Source organism: Python bivittatus, unplaced genomic scaffold, assembly GCF_059951505.1.
Source record: "Python bivittatus isolate LINGU-HERP-01145 unplaced genomic scaffold, Pbiv_v1 ctg000170_np1212, whole genome shotgun sequence".
NCBI lineage: Eukaryota > Metazoa > Chordata > Lepidosauria > Squamata > Pythonidae > Python > Python bivittatus.
Genome location: NW_028277039.1, coordinates 1,819,581 through 1,837,031, shown reverse-complemented (window position 1 = coordinate 1,837,031; position 17,451 = coordinate 1,819,581). Strand labels below are relative to the sequence as shown.

The 17,451-nt window shown below is 43.3% G+C and overlaps 3 protein-coding genes across 6 annotated transcripts in view; 2 read left to right on the top strand and 1 right to left on the bottom strand.

Annotated features, from left to right (window-relative positions):
• The window catches only part of GARRE1 (granule associated Rac and RHOG effector 1), a 144,600-nt gene extending 142,869 nt beyond the window's left edge, over positions 1-1,731 (top strand). For all 3 annotated transcript variants that reach the window (XM_088135504.1, XM_088135502.1, XM_088135503.1), the window contains one exon: positions 343-1,731. In XM_088135504.1, coding sequence (XP_087991630.1) covers positions 343-654 — 312 coding nt within the window. In that variant the 3' untranslated portion in view covers positions 655-1,731. The remainder of the gene's footprint in view (positions 1-342) is intronic.
• Positions 1,732-13,167: 11,436 nt separating this feature from the next.
• On the bottom strand, positions 13,168-17,234 carry SS18L2 (SS18 like 2). Its single transcript, XM_007436231.4, has 3 exons — positions 17,101-17,234; positions 16,324-16,400; positions 13,168-15,076 (listed from the first exon to the last, which is right to left on the bottom strand). Exons 1-3 carry the CDS (start codon positions 17,167-17,169, stop codon positions 14,983-14,985), a joined length of 240 nt encoding a protein of 79 aa, XP_007436293.1. The 5' UTR covers positions 17,170-17,234; the 3' UTR covers positions 13,168-14,982.
• The window catches only part of KATNB1 (katanin regulatory subunit B1), a 33,727-nt gene continuing 32,675 nt past the window's right edge, over positions 16,400-17,451 (top strand). Inside the window, exon 1 of one of the 2 annotated variants that reach the window (XM_025171865.2) lies at positions 16,400-16,755. The gene's annotated coding sequence lies outside the window, so the exon portion shown is untranslated. Of the gene's footprint in view, positions 16,756-17,194; positions 17,330-17,451 lie in introns of those variants that run through there. The other variant, XM_007436232.4, reaches the window with a different exon arrangement.

Sequence of the window (17,451 nt, the reverse complement as noted above, 5' to 3'; positions counted from 1 at the left end):
GGACTTGCATACTAGGGTTTTCAGGACAGGTTAATTTTGTTTCTTGTTAGTATTTCATACTTGTTTTTTTTTTCCCCAGAAGTGCACAAACCTGTATTCATATCTGTACAGATATGATCAAAGAAGCCATTAAACAGTTAATTGCATTAACAGTAATGTGAAAGGCCAAGTTGAGCTGCCTTTAAGCCCCCTTGAAAAGCCAAAAGAATTTGGGGGATCGGGGGAGGGTGTGAAGTCATTTCTCTGTGTGATTGTCATTTATCCTTGGCTTGGGGACCAAGTTTGCCATGGTCTCCAAGGGCATACAGGAAGGAAGCTCAGATTTCCTCATTGCTCTTGCAGGACAATAAAACCAAAACCTGGCCCCCGAAGGCTCCTTGGCAGCACATGCAGCCAGGTCAAAATATGTCTTTTTATCAGCTAAGCAGCCCTGCCAGCCACTGGAACGACACCATGCAGATTCTGCAATCTCCTGTTTGGTCAGCTGCCAATGACTGCGCTCCGTCGACAGGGATGTCCTCCCCTTTTGCCTACGCACAGCAGCCACAGCAGTCGCCACCGCTGCCCCTGTCTCAGCACAAGCAGGTGAATAAGGGCTTCAAACCTTTTCCAGGCAAGCACGAACGCAGACCGTCCTATATGCATCAGTACTGACGTTCCTTTCCCTCCTCGTGAGAGAGGCAGCAGAGGACCAAAGTCTTTGGTATGAGATATGCTTGCTTTGTTTCCCAGTTGTACAGTGGGGGGCTGTCTGCTGGGTGTTAGGTGGAGTGACAGCTTCTGGTGGCGATTCTCTTGTTCTTTACAATACTTGGCACGCAGTGTCTACACAACAGCCCTAAACTGTGACCCTTTCAAAGCATATGGACTCCCCTGATAACAAATGGTGACACTCTTACCACAGAAAACACTGTATTTTATAGCTATTTTTTCATATAGATTTATAGTTACCATTTCTTGCTAAAACAGATTTGAGTATTTTTAAGCCAATCTAGCAGTTTTGCTCAACACTCATTTTCTTCAGATTTCTAATTGACAAAATTATAAAGTCTTCGCTCTGACTTTCACAGGCTGTGATAGCTTTTTTAATGCAGTAGTTGTTAATGTGCCGCACAAACCCCTTGAAACGGGAGTGGGGCAAAACAACAACTGAAAATCTAATTATTTCCAGTTATTTAGTTTGTGCAAAACAGCTGGAACCGCTCTAGTTCTGTGAAAGGTTATCTGGCCGATCAATTAGCACAGTCCACCTCCGTAAAGTCTTTTTGGTGGGTGCTGTTTATGACACTACATTTGATACTTTTACATTTGGCCAAAGGCATTATCCATACAGTGCTCCTTAAATGTATGAAAGAATAGTTAAGACTACTTGCAAATATAAGTCTTATTTCAATGCTAGACTTAGTGTGTAAAAACATGAGCTGGCTCAGAAGAGAGAGAACTTAAAACACTATTTTTTGTAGTGCTAAGGATTAAAATAAACTACTTTCAGTCAATATGTGCCATTAAAGAAATGAACCTGTGGAATTAGAAATATCTTCCAACCAAAGTGGATCTGGGGAATGACTGGTGCTTCAATTGGAAAAAAAGGTAAATATGTATAGTGATCCCATTGTATATTAATTGAAGTGAGAGAAGTCTTTATAAAAACCTATTTAAATTTTCATATTTCATCTTTGAAAGAGTAATTATAAACCACAATATTTTCTGGTATAAAGGTTTTTGACAGTATTAATATTATTTTTATATTTTCTTAATTCATATCATTCTAATACATTGACAAGTAAAATGGGTTATTAGTTATAAATACATATAGTTTTTGATGAAGATAAAAGCACATTTAAGTTCCCATTTTCTACAAACTTACATGTGTATATTAAAGATACCAAATTATATATAAATATATATAAATACAATGAAAAACACTAAATGTTGGGGTGGATAGCGTTAAGGCCCATCCACCTTCTGCTTGTGTGCCGATCGGCCATCTTGGCGGGCCTAAAATGTTACTCTTTGTGCTGGTTAAGGATGCCAATGTTGCCTGTATTTATGATATTGTCACCTTGTTTCCTGAAATCCCATCCTTACCATGTTTACAGAATTGTTTGCTGTGCATAACTTTACAGTCATGTGCTTTGCACAATCAGTGTGGCTTCTGTCTGTACATTGTTAATGTTCTGTACTTTCTGCTAAAATGTTGGTGAATTTAAAAAGTGGTTTTGAGTCTCCTCAAGTATACCATTGAAAACTTGTATTGGACCTTAAAATAGATTGCAGTTGTATGCCACAAGGCTTTCAAGTCAAAGTACAGATATATGTTGTGTTGAATTCCTATAGAGCATTTAAGTTGCTGTTGCAGTTGAACGACAAATGCAAGCATTGGCAATTTCTAAAATTGAAGTTAAATAGTGGAAATGCAGGTGAATCATTTTTTGTCTGGTAGGTGCTACATCATCCACTGCTTCCAGTTATTCTGAGCACTTGTAATTTTCCCAAGTATTGGCAAGCAAGGTTTCACACAGCCAAGTGCAAGGGGCATGGTGCTTAGTCAATTTATCTTTAATGCAGTACTTCTGTGAATAGCTAATGCTTTGGAACTGGAACTGTACATTTTGTTTTTAATTTTGAAGCACCTGTAAGTAAAAACAACCCTATTTGCTTTATTAAAGATATACCTTTAATAATAGGTTATATCATGTTAAAGTAAGATATATCCAAAAAATAATGAGTGCAATTATGTTGAAAGTTATTCTCCTGCTGTGGCTGGAGAGAATCATTAGTTGGGCTCCTCCTCATTCCAGCAGACAGGAACAATTTTTGGGTGCCCGAGGCGGGAGTAGAGTGCTACCTCCCAGTTAGTTGGTAGTCCTGCCTGCTCTGGTAAGTGGGCTGCTGCAAGAGCTCCCTGCTAATCTAACCTCCAGCCTTTCCTTTTTTGTCAAGTATTCTGATTTTCTTGATTGCAGTGCCCTCTAAAAAGCTTGAAAATCCTATACTCTCCTTGGATACTTCAGGAGAGATCTTGGGTGACTCCATAATTTTGGGGGCTCAGCCTTCAAGCAGCCATCTCTCCAGGAGGCCCAGTCACTTCCCAGGGAGCATTCTCTCCTCATCCCAGTGGTGGTCCTTGGAAATCACAGTGCCGATTCCTTAGGAGCAGTGGGATCATCCTTGATCCCTTGCCCTATAAAAGAAGGGTGTCCCTGACATAGACTAAAGGGGGAATGTGTTTCTTTAGACAAGGAGCCTTGGGCTCCCAGGTAACAGGTGCTTCTTTGCTTCTAGATAGGTAGGAGGGGAAGGAGAGCTCTCAAAGAAGCAGGCTTCCACAGATACCATGAGGCTTTTGTCGCAATCGAGTTTCTCATTGCTGACCAGAATTTTTCATAAGATCCTAATTTCCAAAGGAACCCAATTCTACCATCCACTAATCCATTATTGAACCTGATGGCTGAAGCCTTCCCAGTAGAAAGCAGTCCATTCCATTCCCCCTGGTGGGACTCAGACTACCAACCAAAGGAGCAGTGGTCCAGATCCCTAATAACAAAGACTTCTCAAGATCTTCTACCTTTTCTATTTGCCTAGCCTGACCCATATTACCATGGATACCTGGGTGCTTTGCACAGTTTTCCATAGCTACACTATAGAATTCAAAGACCTCTAACACAACTGATTTATAACTTTGCCCTGGTAATAATAGAAGGAAAAGTACCTCCAGATGCTCCAAATCATTGGTCATCTGCTTGCCACCAAGGCTGTAGAGGTAGTTCCACTGGCAAAAGAGTTCTCAATGTGTTACAAAGTTTTTTTTCATGGTACCTCAAAACAAGGTGTATTGGACTGATCTAGATTTCATAAAGATAAGTCAGTATATGGAGTCCTCCAAATGTCTTATGGAGATACTAAAATCCTTTTCAGATTACCTTCAGCCTAGGAACTGTTAAGCTTCTTTGGAGTATATTTACATATATTTATTTACCTACTCCATTGGAAGTTCTTGAGATTGAGATATGGGGGTTGCCACTCCCCATACACAATCCTCCTTTTTGGGCTGGCATTGGCCTCCAGAATGTACACAGAGACAGAGAGTTCACATTTACCCAAATCTAGGTGACTTCATCAGCTGTTCTTCCTTTTAAAAAGACAAGCATTACATCCAGACGTAATCCAGTGCTTCTCACTAGTCTTCAGCATCATTCAGAAGAAATAACTGCATCTAACAATGTGCCAGCAACTGGAAACAATTTTAGACCCCATGGTAGGCCTGTGTCAGGCCCAGCCCAAGAATAACGGTGGATCAGTCCAGTTGAGTAAAGTTCCTTTATTTGCTTATACCTTATAGACAGAATCTTGCCAGACTGAATCTATACTACTACAACAAGTGGATATATCCTGGGAGACTCTAGGGAGTGGCTATCCTGAACCTCTTTTGCTTCCCATACTCCCCGTGCGGGCTGTATTGTCTTTTGTCTCCTTTCCCCTCCTGGAATGCACCCCCTCCTTCCTGATAGCCTTGATCTCTTGCTATCCCCCACATCACCCTCCTCTTCATAGATACGTTCCATCACAGTGACTCTCCTCCCAGGTAAGAGAAATTATAGGAGTTACCAGGTTAGAGTTGCATACCAATCACATTGAGCAATCTTGGTTTATCTCCAGGGCCTCATAATCTCATGCATGGACTGACCTCACTCATACCCCCTTACAGTGAGTGCTTTTTTTGTTCCAGAAGGAAATAATATTGGGAAAGGAAGCTGTGATTCCACTGAGCTCACACATGAAACAGTCCTTTGAATAATGGATATCTATGGCTGTAGACAGAAGAAAACCCATCTAGGAGTTATCCCTTCCCATCCAAAGCCAGCCTTCTGGACTGGGAGGCCCTTTGCCAGAGCTGCATGGGTCCTGGACCACACCAGGCTTCAAGCATAGCATAAAATCCTGGAGCTCTGGACAACAGTTTTCTCTCTGCACACATTTGAACTACCTTGCACAAATACGTTTGCTATCTTGCTAATTTGTGCTGATTTTGATAGAAATGCAACCTGAACACGTGAATGTGAAGGCAGAACCAATCCCAGCCCTCATAAGAGAACCCTCAGGAAATTGGGAAGAGGTGGAATCTCAATTTCTGTCCCTCTCCACCAAACACATCTAGGGCTCCTTCAGTTTCAAAGACTAAGCTAGTCTGATGCAGATCTGGAAAAATGGAGCCTGTACCCACAAGTTTTTTGAGAGATCACCACACAGTCCTGAATCCTTCATTTGACCTCTTTCCATTATAAGCTAACTGCAGCCTGAGCAACAGTATCCCCATGGAGGGAGCCATAGATTCTCTGAACATCAGATGTTCCAAGGGTGTCTTCTATGTCTAGCCTTAATTCACTCTGCTAACCCAGGTACTACATTAGACATATCTGAAGACAGCAAAAGTCATTCTGATATGTCCCAACTGATTAAGGAAAGCCTGGTATCCAAAATGGTGCAAGTGTCCACAAACCCATCATAGGCCTTACCTTCACACTGGACATCCTCAGCCAGGGAATCCAGCTGCACTCTCTGGGGTCCTCTGCTTGGTCCTAAAAGGACTGGTCTGCCCCCTTGTTGAATCTGCCTTAGTAGCAGACATCAGTTTCTACTTGAAAAATGATCTTGTAGATATAACATTGGCCAGGCTATTGTTTGGAAAGGATCTTCCAGGTTTTTGTGGACCTACTCACAGATTCCCCACTTACATCCAAGGCAGCTCCACTTTTCATGGCACACAAGATCTATCTATATCTGCTACGCTTCTGTTGACATTCAGCTACTGCTCTTTAGAGAAATAGTGGCACAAATTGCATATCCAAACAGCCTTTGAAAGGACTGGTATCAGTCAGACCTCCATGTTCATTTTGCTCCAACAAGCCAATGTTGCCACAGGTTATTCTCTGTGACAGGTGGTTACCAGGTGGGTTCTATGCCTGCATGGTTCTGAGGCCTTGTCTTCAGCTGTCCCACCAAGTATGGCCCTTACCATAAGCAGCAGAGGCCCATGCCTTTTCCAGTAGTGCTTCACTGAGCAACATATCCAGAGCAGGAAGATAATCCTGTCTCCTCCACTGTGGTATATTACAGGCTTCATAAACAGGTTTCACCTGATGCCTCCGTCAGTAGAAAAATTGTGCATCCAGCCTGTTCAGAAAATAGCTCCCACCCCCCTTTGCAACCACTCCAGAGTTCTAGCTTAGGCTTCATTCCAATCACAGGAGGAAAATAAAACACTAGATTTGCCTTACAACGAATTGAGGGTCCCCTACCCTCCACTAGGGAAGATGGTTGATTGATTTTGCTGACCAGGGAAGCATATGTATGTTCCACCTACTGTGTTTATAAAATAGAAAGCTGAGGTTGAATTTTGGGACAGGGGGAGTGTCTGTCTTACGCTATTGGAAACAAGCAAATAGGTGGAAGCTACAAAAAGCATTGTTGAAAAGTGCAACTGCCCTTGAAAATTAGCCTGAACCTTGGTTGCTTGCCTCTGTCTCTTTTCTTCCTTCCCCTCTTCCTTGCCTCCTCTCCATCCAGTTTTCTTCCCTCCTTTCTCTTTATTTCTCTTCCCACTGAAGCTATCACTTTGCCTTGCACCATCTCCATCCTACTCTTTTTCCTCTTTTTTTTTTTTTTGGCTGTTTCTGCTTGGAGGAGGAGGAAGAGTGTTGTGTGCATATTTGTGTTTCTATGTGTGAGAAAGAATGGATGATACATGCAGATGGGAATATGTTAATTAATAAAGGGAGTGCCTTATTTTACAGGTAATACATTTTGATCAATAGATACGCATTCAATTAATAAAAATAGTCTATTTTTTCTCCTTGCCCTGCCCTTTTTTAGGCTGTGGGTTCTGCCAGGTATATTTATAAACATATATCCAATGCACATACAAGCCACTTCTTAGAGCGTATGAATATACAGCATGAGTTTTAGCTGGAGTTGGCAACTTTAGGTTGAGAAGATGGAGAACTCAAGCATTGCACTGGAATTTTGTGAGTTTATAATATTTTGCTATCAACTCTTCCTTTTTGGAAGGATAGTTTTATGTTCAGGATTGTTGTCCTTTTTGGCCAATACAATATGCAAAGCATTTCCACCCTCTTGCACTTTGAAAGACACCTCAAATGCCTTACTGATGACAAGCAATCTGGAATTCAGGATACTGCAGAAGTGGCCACATTTGTAGATCATACAAAATTATTCAAAATGATGAAATTCCAAGATGGTTACCAAAAACTGTGGAGAGATTTCTCCTAATTGATTGAAGAGCAAAGAACAAGATTCATAAAGCAAAGCAAGGGTGATGGGTGGGGGTGGGGGTGGGGACAAGACTGTATGAGAAAGTTAAAGGATTCAGGATAAGATATGCAGACTTCTCCTTCAAGGTGGTGGAACCATCTGCACTGAGACTGGCCCACGCCAATGCTTAATTCTGCTTGTAAGCTGAATTAAAGGCTCCATGTTAGGAATGTTCTCTTTATCCAGGTGTAACCTGCTGACTAATGGGGACTGCTCAGTGTTAACTTGATAATTCTTTCTCACCACCTATTATCCTTCAAGCTAAAGCTCTTGTATTGCTTTTCAGTCCTTATGTTGGATGGGAGGTTATGCTCTACTATTACTTAGAGACCTGTGTTGCATAAAAGTGGATGCATGCTTTTTGGATTTTGGCTTGTGCTTCAGGGCCTGATCCAAAGGCTTGCTCACATGGCACTGAATGCTCATGAAAGCTTCAGTATTCAGTTCACAAGCTGTATGGCAAACCACTTTTGAAGCAGAGATATGTTTGAGCAACAGTTTCTCCTATAAAGTAGGGGCCTTTTTTTAGGTGAGGGAGGGATGGAATAAAACTTCCTACTTGAACTCTTTGTGTCCTGACTTTTCAAAAGCGGTTAGGTCATTTGGAATTTGGAGAAAAATGATGTAATGTTGTGTGTTGGGGGAGCGGAGGCTGTAAGGGTCATCAGTCCCAAAATAGTTGAGCTGGAGAGGCCAAAAGACAAGAAACATGACTAGTAATCTGCATGCAGGGCAGAGATGATTGTGAAAATACAAGTCTACTTCTTTTATCCCCATTTCTTTTTCCTACTGTAATAGAACACCTACAGAAAGGAAGCAATTCTCCCCTTACCAACTCTCTGCTTCCCCAATGCCCAATGGCACCTAGTACACACCATAACAAAGCATCCTTTGTAAGTTTCATAGAATTGTAGATTCTGACGGGCCTGGAGACTCTTGAGTCCAACACCCTCTCTAGTGCAAGAATCCGCTCAAACGCAGGCCAGGGGCTGCTGGGCTTCTGCGTGGGCACCTCCAACAAAGAGAAACCTCCCATTCTGATGAATGACTTGTTCTGACAGTAATTTGCCATGTGAGAGCCCTTCAGAGTGATACATATACATATGAATAAACAGGATGTGCCTTGTTTTAAAAAGCTATTGAATTTCAATAAAATTACAAAAGACAATGTGTTCAGATATTGTAGTGCCATAAACCACTAAAATTTCAAATTTGACTGACTTTTCTCATCACAAATTCAGGAATCTGCTCTAAATAATACAATTTAAATTGAAGCCCTTAAGAAATGCAGAGATTTTGGAATGCAAGACATATCTTCCATACAAAGAATTCTTTTCAAGCTGGATGGCATTTCTTGACAATGAAAGGTTAGAAAATTAGTTCCTTGTTCCTTTACTCAGAGAACTGAAGACATACAGAGAATTTGGTTGATATTCTTGAATGTGGATGGTGAAATTAAGAGTGCTTGGGGAGAATATTTTTCCTTATTTAAGTTTTTCCCCTCTGTTTAATATTGCTAATATGGCTCAGTTTTAAACTTTTAAATTTATGTTAAAGGCTTTACTACTGAAGAGGCATCAGCTGCAGTCCTGAACTCGCTGGCCACTTTCTGCTTAAATTTGATTGATGCAGTTTTTTTGCCCATAGTACTACTGAACTAAAAATGCATAAGCACATAATCTGAGAGAAATTTTCAGCCACAAACCACAATTATGCACTCCATGTTCTACAAAAAAGAACTTCATGTTCTGTTTAGAAGTTAAAATTTTCACTAGGTGCGTCAGTCCTGTATTTTAAATACAAGTGAAGTTTAGGAGATAAGCTCACAACTCATTAAAAACAATAAATAAATATACAATTAAAAGCCTATATACCCAGTTACAAAAGTTGAAGGAAAAAGTTCAGGAGGCTGATGGTTCAGGGCAGCAACACCAGGCCTCTAAGGGGCTAGCCAACCCCACACTTGATGACTTCCCTCCCTGCCCCAGGCCAGATGGCAGAGCCAGGTCTTCAAATCCCTCCAAAAGGCCAAGAGTGAGGGGGCCAATCTCACCTCCGGGGGCAAGATGTTCCAAAGGGCGGGGGCTACAGCGGAGAAGGCCCGCCTTCTGGACCCTGCTGGTCGGAGCTCTTTTGTTGAGGGGGTCCAGAGCATGCCCTCTCTGTGTGATTGGGTGGGACGGGTTGAAGTCATGGGGAAGAGGCGCTCCCTCAGGTAGCCTGGTCCCATGCCATGTAGGGCTTTAAAGGTGATAACCAACACCTTGAATTGGACCTGGAAACGAACTGGTACCCAATGCAGCTCGCGAAGCAACGGTATTATGTGCATCCTTCGGGCCCCAAAAATAGCTTGTGTGGCTGCACTCTGGACCAGCTGAAGCTTCCAGAAAGTCTTCAAGGGTAGCTCCATGTAGAGCGCATTGCAGTAGTCTATCTGGGAGATAACAAGACCATGAGTGACCATTCGAAGGGCATCCCGATCCAGGAAAGGGCGTAACTGGTGCACAACCCGAAGTTGTGCAAAGACCCTCCTTGCCACAGCCGCCACCTGCTCTTCAAGCAGGAGCCATGAGTCTAGGAGGACCCCCAGATTATGCACTGGGTCTGTCTGGGGCAGTGCTACCCCATCGAGCACCAAAGATGACAAAGTTCTGGATACAGAGGAGCCATTAACCCACAACCACTCCGTCTTACCAGGGTTCAGCTGAAGCCTGTTGTTCCCCATCCAGACCCTTACAGCCTCCAGGCATCGCGAAAGGGCAGACACGACATCACTTCACCAGGGATGGAGATGTATAATTGCGTATCATCAGCATACTGATGATACCTCATCCCATGATGACGGATGATCTCGCCCAGCGGTTTCATGTAGATATTGAAAAGGAGTGGAGAGAGAACCGAACCCTGCGGCACCCCACAAAGGAGGGGCCGAGGAGGGACTTCTCGCTCACTATCACCACCGATTGGGATCAGCCCTGGAGAATGGGGTGAACCAGCACAAGACCGTGCTGCCCACCCCCAATTCCCTGAGTCGTCCCAACTGGATACCGTAGTTGACGGTATCGAAAGCCGCTGAGAGATCACGGAGAGCAAGGATGGTCGCACTTCCACCATCCTGCTCCCGCCAGAAATCATCCATAAGTGTGACCAATGCCGTTTCTGTTCCATACCTGAAACCTGACTGGAAGGGCTCCAGATAATCCGTTTCCTCCAGAACCCTTTGGAGCTGTGATGCCACCACTTTCTCAACCACCTTCCCCAAAAAGGGGAGGTGGGAGACTGGACGGAAATTGTCTAGTACAGTAGGATCCAGGGAGGGTTTCTTGAGGAGGGGGTGCACCAATGCCTCTTTGAAGGGCGCTGGAAAAACTCCCTCCTGCAAGGATGTAGTAACCATCGCCTGGATCCAACCACATGTCACCTCCCAAGCTGCTTTCACCAGCCAGGAGGAGCATGGGTCCAGATGGCAAGTGGTGGCCTTCACAGTCCCCAGGATCCTGTCCACTTCCTCAGGATCAATAGGATCAAACTGTTCCCAGATAACTGGGTAAGAAGAGTCCCCCGGTATCTCCCCAGACCTTGCCCCACGCTCAGAGTCTAACTTGGAACGAATCAAAGCGACTTTGTCCTGCAGATGCTCTGAAAATTCCTCCACGCAGCCCTGCAAATGAACCCCCAGATCCCCCTCACCAAGGAGGGATCTAGTGATCCCAAACGGGGCCGCTGGGTGGCACTCTGCAGACGCGATAAGGGCAGAGAAGTATTGGCGCTATATAAACTACACACACACACACACACACACAATACAATATTCCAATTTTATTTGGACCCTTAGTCTGTTTATAAATAAAATCTTGTTTAGCTTTTTGCTGTTTATTTCAGATTCTTTAAATTCTTAAGCTTATGATTAAAATTTTCTTTTGTTCAGGATTGAAGACAGATTCACCCAGCATTTTCAGACTTGTTGTTCTGAGGGTCTCTAATAGCTTAGAAGTAGTTAATGAGCGATTCCAAAAGTGATTAGAAAGTGAGGTTTGCTAACTTAGTAACCTTTAAAAGTCTCCGCCGTGACTGCAAGCAAGGTGGCTAATCTCTTCCTCTCCCAGCACTCAAACCTCCTGCTCCTGAGGAGGAGCAGCCGTTCAGAGCACATGGGAGCAATCTCCTGTTCTCTCCTCATCCAGAGGTTCCAAGGAACTGGTCTACTCACCAGTTTCTTGGTCTTGCTGCTTTCACAGAACTGTCTTCCGTTCACAGTACATCCTCTGGAAGTCCCACTTTTTTTCTCAGAAAGAAGCAGCTCCTTCCATCCCTCTTCATGGGACTTAGTTTCTAGTCCTCTGATTCTTCTCTGAACTTGTTACAGTTTTTCTGAATCCTATGGAGCCCGTGGGGTTCTCTGAGCTTGGTTCTTTTCTTGCAAGCATTTCATTACCCGGTTAGGTAACATCTTCAGTGCTAGAATGAGGTGCAGTTTGCTCTCTCTGCCCTGTCAGTGTTGGTGGGGGGGGGGGTTGTTTCTGAATCCTATTGAAAGTGAGATGCCCAGAACTAGACTAAGTATTCGAGATGAGGTCTAGTAACAGCAGAACTATTACTTCCTCTCATTGTATTAATTTTTTGCACTCACATCACACTGTTGCCTCTTACTTAGCCTTTCGTCAATTACAAATACAGGTAGTACTCGGTTAACGAGCACTGGTTCAGCAACCAAAGTTACAATGGTGCTGAACAAGTGGTGGTTATGGCTGGTCCTCAGAATTCCAGCTATCCCAGCACCCCCACTGTCACCAACTTATGATGGTTGCAGTGTCCCATGGTCATGTGACTGCAATTTGCAACCTTCCCTGCCCACTTCCCACAAACAGAGTCAATGGGGAAGCCAGCAGGAAAGGTTGCAAGTTGCTTAAGTCTCCCCCCATCCGCACACCCTCCCTGAGCCTTGCTGCACTTGTGCTGTACCTCCCCAGTCACCTGCGTACCCCCTTGTTCTCTCTCACACCCAGCAGCTGCCAATTATCTGCCTGCTAGCCTGCTTGCAAGCCACCTGGTACTTGCAACTTCCTGCTGGCTTTCCCACTGACTTTGGTTTTTGGAAGCTGGCAGGAAGTTGCAAGGACGTTCTCACTTAGCAACCCACAATCCTCATTTAACTATGGCAACGGGGACTGCAGGGATTGCTTTGCTAATCAATGCAGTGACATGACATCACACTTTATTGCTGTTGTAACTTGAGGACTATCTGTACTATTTCCAAGCCAGGCATCCCCCATCTTATTGGGCCTTTGATTTCAATTTCCTACTGCAGAATTGCATTTGTATTAACTTTTATTCTGTTACTTTCAGCCCATTATTTTAAAGTCAGTGACTTGTAATCTTGGAAAGCATTCCCTCCCCTTTTATGAAATCATTAGTAAAAATAGTGGAGGATCCAGGACTGGAGCACATGGTATTCCTCTTAATAGATGAAGAACCATTGATGAATCTTAGCATGATTTAAATCAAGAACCAGCTATATATCCACTCGTATCATGCTATGGGTCATGCCATATGTCTGCAGCATTCCTAGTGTTTTTTTTTTAAATCAAGAATTAAGTCACCTTCCCCCTATGTTCCTGCTACTTATGTTCTCTACTAGTTAGGATCAGGTCGAAAATAGCTGGTGATCTTGTGGTTTCCTTCCCCTTCCAGAGGAAAAATATGTCAGCAAGAAGAAAGACTGATCTCGCAGTTTGTTGCCCAAAGATTCCTCTTTGAAGAATCATCTAGTTTGCTTTTGGAAAACATAATCTAGATGATCCTGTTGGTTAAGCAGTCAAAGACACCAACACAGTATTGCTTTCATTTATTCTATTTATTTTAACTCTGATTTTCTCCACAGCATTGTCGTGTTCACTTGGATTTCTGAGCAAATGCAGATACTTTAAACAGATAGTGCAAGCCTCTGAATTTCATTCATTCATTCATTCATTCATTCATTCATTCATTCATTCATTCATAATCTCATTCTCTCTATCGCTTCTGCTCCTTTTGAGTAATTGGTCTTTGCCACAGGAAACAGAACACCTTAGACCAAAACTAACAGATAATGTGAAATTCTTTACGTGAGTAGTCTGAAACCTTACTATCTAGGTCACAGCTTGATGTCATTTTGTAGATTTGGTAACAGCTTAATTGTTCCACATGACACAGAACTATATTTATTACATGGGTGTTTGGCACCTTTTGCTCAGGCACCTGCATTATTTAAGAGAGCTGCCCCAACTTCTGTGCCATATAAAGCAGTAAACAATAGTCATCTTTTAGATTTCCTTCCTCACAAGTCTTTGAATGCCTGTTTTTACCTTGGCTGAGCTTTCATTCAGAGTTCATACACTGAAACGAACAGCCAGATTTTAGAATGTTGATATGTTACTTCATCCCACCACTTTAACTTGATAGTGCTATTCCCTACTCTACTTCACTCAAATTCTTTGAAGTGATATATTGGGCCTGTCCTAGAGAATTTTCTAGATAAATTTTCTCTATCAGATATAATTGTGAGACTTTTCTATAATTCATCAGTATCTAGAAATTAGTAATTTCTGCACCCAGAAAAAGTAGTTCACCATATGAAATAACTTGAATCTCTTCAACCCTCATCAGCCACAGTAACTGTCAGCCCTTTGGGCAAGGTCAGAAAACAGGAATTGCTAGGAGTCGTGGAATGTACTTTAATGCATGAATCTGAAAAGCTTGTCGAAGTTCCTCTTTACTTCAACTTATACCTTAATGCAGTTAAGGCAGAGAGTTTATTTCTCATGTCTTTTGCTTTTCCAGGACTCAAATATATTTTGTGTAATAGGTTGTATTCTGCTTGCATATGCTAGAGTATCTATGATCCTCAGCTCGGTTTCTGGTGTGGTATGTACGTGCGATTCTTGGTAAGGACAAGGTCTTCTGAAGGTAGGCAGATCCCTCAGGACAGCCCACTGGAATTTACAAACGTTGGCTTAATCTGAAATTGAGAGATTAGGAGGGCTGCTATACTCTTCCTTCTAGACATCTAACAGCTGAAAAGAATGATTGTTTCTCTGGGTAGAAAAACAATTTCCCTAGCAAGAAACTTCAGATTTTATGGGATGGGGGTTAAAAAGAATATTAGATTCTTTGTTGATATGGAACACTTCAGGACTGCTAATGGATCTAAAAAGGAGAACACAAAAGCCATGCAAAATAGCTATTTGTAAAGCAGTCTATTAATATATTGTTTGCAGCAACTTCAGTTTCACTTGAAAACTTACATTTTTAGATTGCCAAATCCCTAAGGACTGAAGATAATTCTAGTTTTATTATAAATTATATTCTACAACCAAAGCTTAGCATAGGAGAAAGTGAAGAAATACAATAAAAAAACACCTGCTTGTGAAAAAACGTCCTCCTAGACCTACCATAATGAGATGTTACTGTAACTGAATTCAATGCCATTTTTCTTTTTGCACAAAGAGAGAAGATAAATAAAACAGTATTTACTGATCATGCAAAGGCATGTCCTCTTTTAAAGAAGCACAGTTCTGCAGTTTTCAGCCAGAGATTCTTAAACTGCAGTTGACTGCTGTCTCTTCTTCAGCTGGCTCATTCTCTCCAAATACAGATGTGCTGGAAACGGTGTTACTCTGTGACCATCTTCTCTACATTTGGGGAAGGAGATGCATCAGCAATAGTAGCCAAATAAATAAGATTTCTGTGCAATGTGTGCTGGTGCCTGTAGGAAGAAAGCAAAGAATGAAATGTTGGTGAAAATTCATTACAACAAGCAGTGATTGAGTTTTCAGTTTCTCAACAGCTGCTAAAGACTTCTGTAGCCTTCTCACTAAAGATTCATCCTCTTTTCATAGGGTTACAGTTGATTACTACTCTAAGATGCTCATCCATACTTCTGATGACCTTCTACTTTAGTTTCCCAAATTACCACCAATTCCAGTAGAATGTAAGCCTGTCTAGGGTTAATTGCTAACCTCCACCTGGAATACTCTTTTTACTAACTACCATGCTGTCTAATTAAATTCCAGTTTGCTTATACTCATCCAGCTAAGAGTTCCACAGCTTTATTGGGATGTGTAAATGAAATGAAAGATAAAACTGAGTGCTATCTGCACTATCCACCAGCAGGTATGAGTAGATATTAAAAAATATTGTTGACAAGATTAAACTCTTACAATGCCCCATAAATTAATGACTGTGGGATAAAGCAGCCATCTCCCAGCATTATATTCTGATACCGGTGTTCCTGATAGGACTGAGACCAAAAAACAGCAGGCCTAGGCCCTTTAGATGATCCAAGAATACCATGGATTGTATCAGAAGCTCCTAAGAGAATCAGTGGATCACACTATCCCATTCAATTTCCAAAGAAAGTCACTAATCTAGTCTGATGCTCAGCTGCCATAGGTCTAAAGTACTGGAAAAAATGACATGCACTATTATTGCCCAATAACTAAGACAATATCTCACACCACAATCACCCTGCCATATGTTAAGAGATCATCTCTGAAGTCCAGCCCTCACAGATTTCAGAAGCCTTGGAAGGTAAAGATCAGCAGTAGGTGTCAAACTCAAAGCAAGTAGCAAAGGCTGAAAACAACCTGGATTGTGTGATGATTGAGATTCAGTTCAGAAGAGATGAATCCAGGGCCTGCTAGGACTTAGTGAAACTGAGTTTGGACTCCTTCAAATCAAATAACTGCACAGGCATACGACAGAGTAACTCCACCTTTGAGTGTATAAAAATTATCATGTAAAATAGATTTCAATCAGGAAAAGTACACTTCCAGGGATGCCACCTCATAATTTGGAGCATGTTACATCAGGACCATTCTTCACCTGAAAGGATGGTGATCAAATTTTTACTAACAGCATAAGCTGAGGTCCAGATTTAAATATACATCTAGCAACAGGACATACTGTCATTAGCATTCATCACGGTCATTCTGACAGAATAAAAGTACTTACTGCACACATTCTGCAGCTCTTCCTTTATTCTGATACTCCACAATACAGCGAATCAGCTGATCATTTTCTTCTAGCAGCTGAAAATCACAATGGATAGATAACATTGCCTGGAACTGCAGCATGTTCATCAATGCTTAATAACTTGGTTATGCAGGAGTAAGCAAAGATTCCAGTTGCATTTTATGTTCATTTTGGGTTACTCTAGCACGGTCTTTCTTAGCCTGGGACCATCCACTGCTGAATTGGATGGTTGCACGTGCTTGCTTGCACGTGGCTTAACTATGTCCTCGTGACCCCAAGGCTTAAACCAGACTCAGTCCACTGACTAAATCAACAGCAGCTGCAAACCCAAATCAGGATTCATCATGTCTCAGCCAACAAGACGGTCGGACGTGTTGGCTGGGACTGATGGAACTCGCTGCAGCGACTTCGGTAAGAGCGCGGAGCTCCATATGGAACACGATAATCCCCACCATTCTCCCTGAATGCCTTCCACGTTGGAGACAATCGCAGGAAAAAACCATCACGCCGCAGACGGTCCACCCAGGCTCCGCGAACGAGACAGCGGGAATTCTCGGGGCTAAGCAACCCCGTTTTAGAAACGGTCTCGCCCCGCCAGCCCCAGAGGACGCAGCTGGGCCAGGCCGGAGGGGAGCGGAGGGAAAGCCCCGGGGCCTGGGGCGGGCCCGCGCGACAAGGCGGCGGCGTTTCCGGTTCCCGGCGGGAGGTCCCGCGGGGTCCCGAAGGGCAGCTGTTATGGGAGCCGTCGTCGCTCACCCGTCGCAGCGTCTCTTGGTTCACCTCGGCTTTGCCCCGGAGTCGCTCGGGGACGAAAACCACCGACATGGCGCGGCAGCGGCGAAGCCCCACCGCCCAATCCCGCCTCAGGGCCTGCCGCTCGACCGTCGGACGCGCTCCGCTGCTCCCGCGCAGGAGCGCTCCCCCCGCACGGGCGCTAGAGAGAAGCCGTAGAAGAGTTAACGCCGATCGGATGCGTCGCTCCCGGGTAAGCGAAAGGTGGGCGGGGTAGAAGCCCCGGCCTGGCGATACGCACGGAGCGTAATCGAAATCCGGAAATGCCCCCTCGACATCATCCGCGCCACGCCGGGTGACGCGACGATTTATGGG

What these genes read in the sequence shown, in the direction of transcription:
- SS18L2 (XM_007436231.4), bottom strand. Translation starts at nt 17,169, where the DNA reads ATGTCGGTGGTTTTCGTCCCCGAGCGACTCCGGGGCAAAGCCGAGGTG. An exon ending in ACCAAGAGACGCTGCGACGG is followed by an intron (nt 16,401 to 17,100) that starts GTGAGCGACGAC and finishes TGTGATTTTCAG; the next exon opens with CTGCTAGAAGAAAATGATCA. An exon ending in AGAGCTGCAGAATGTGTGCA is followed by an intron (nt 15,077 to 16,323) that starts GTAAGTACTTTT and finishes TTCTTCCTACAG; the next exon opens with GCACCAGCACACATTGCACA.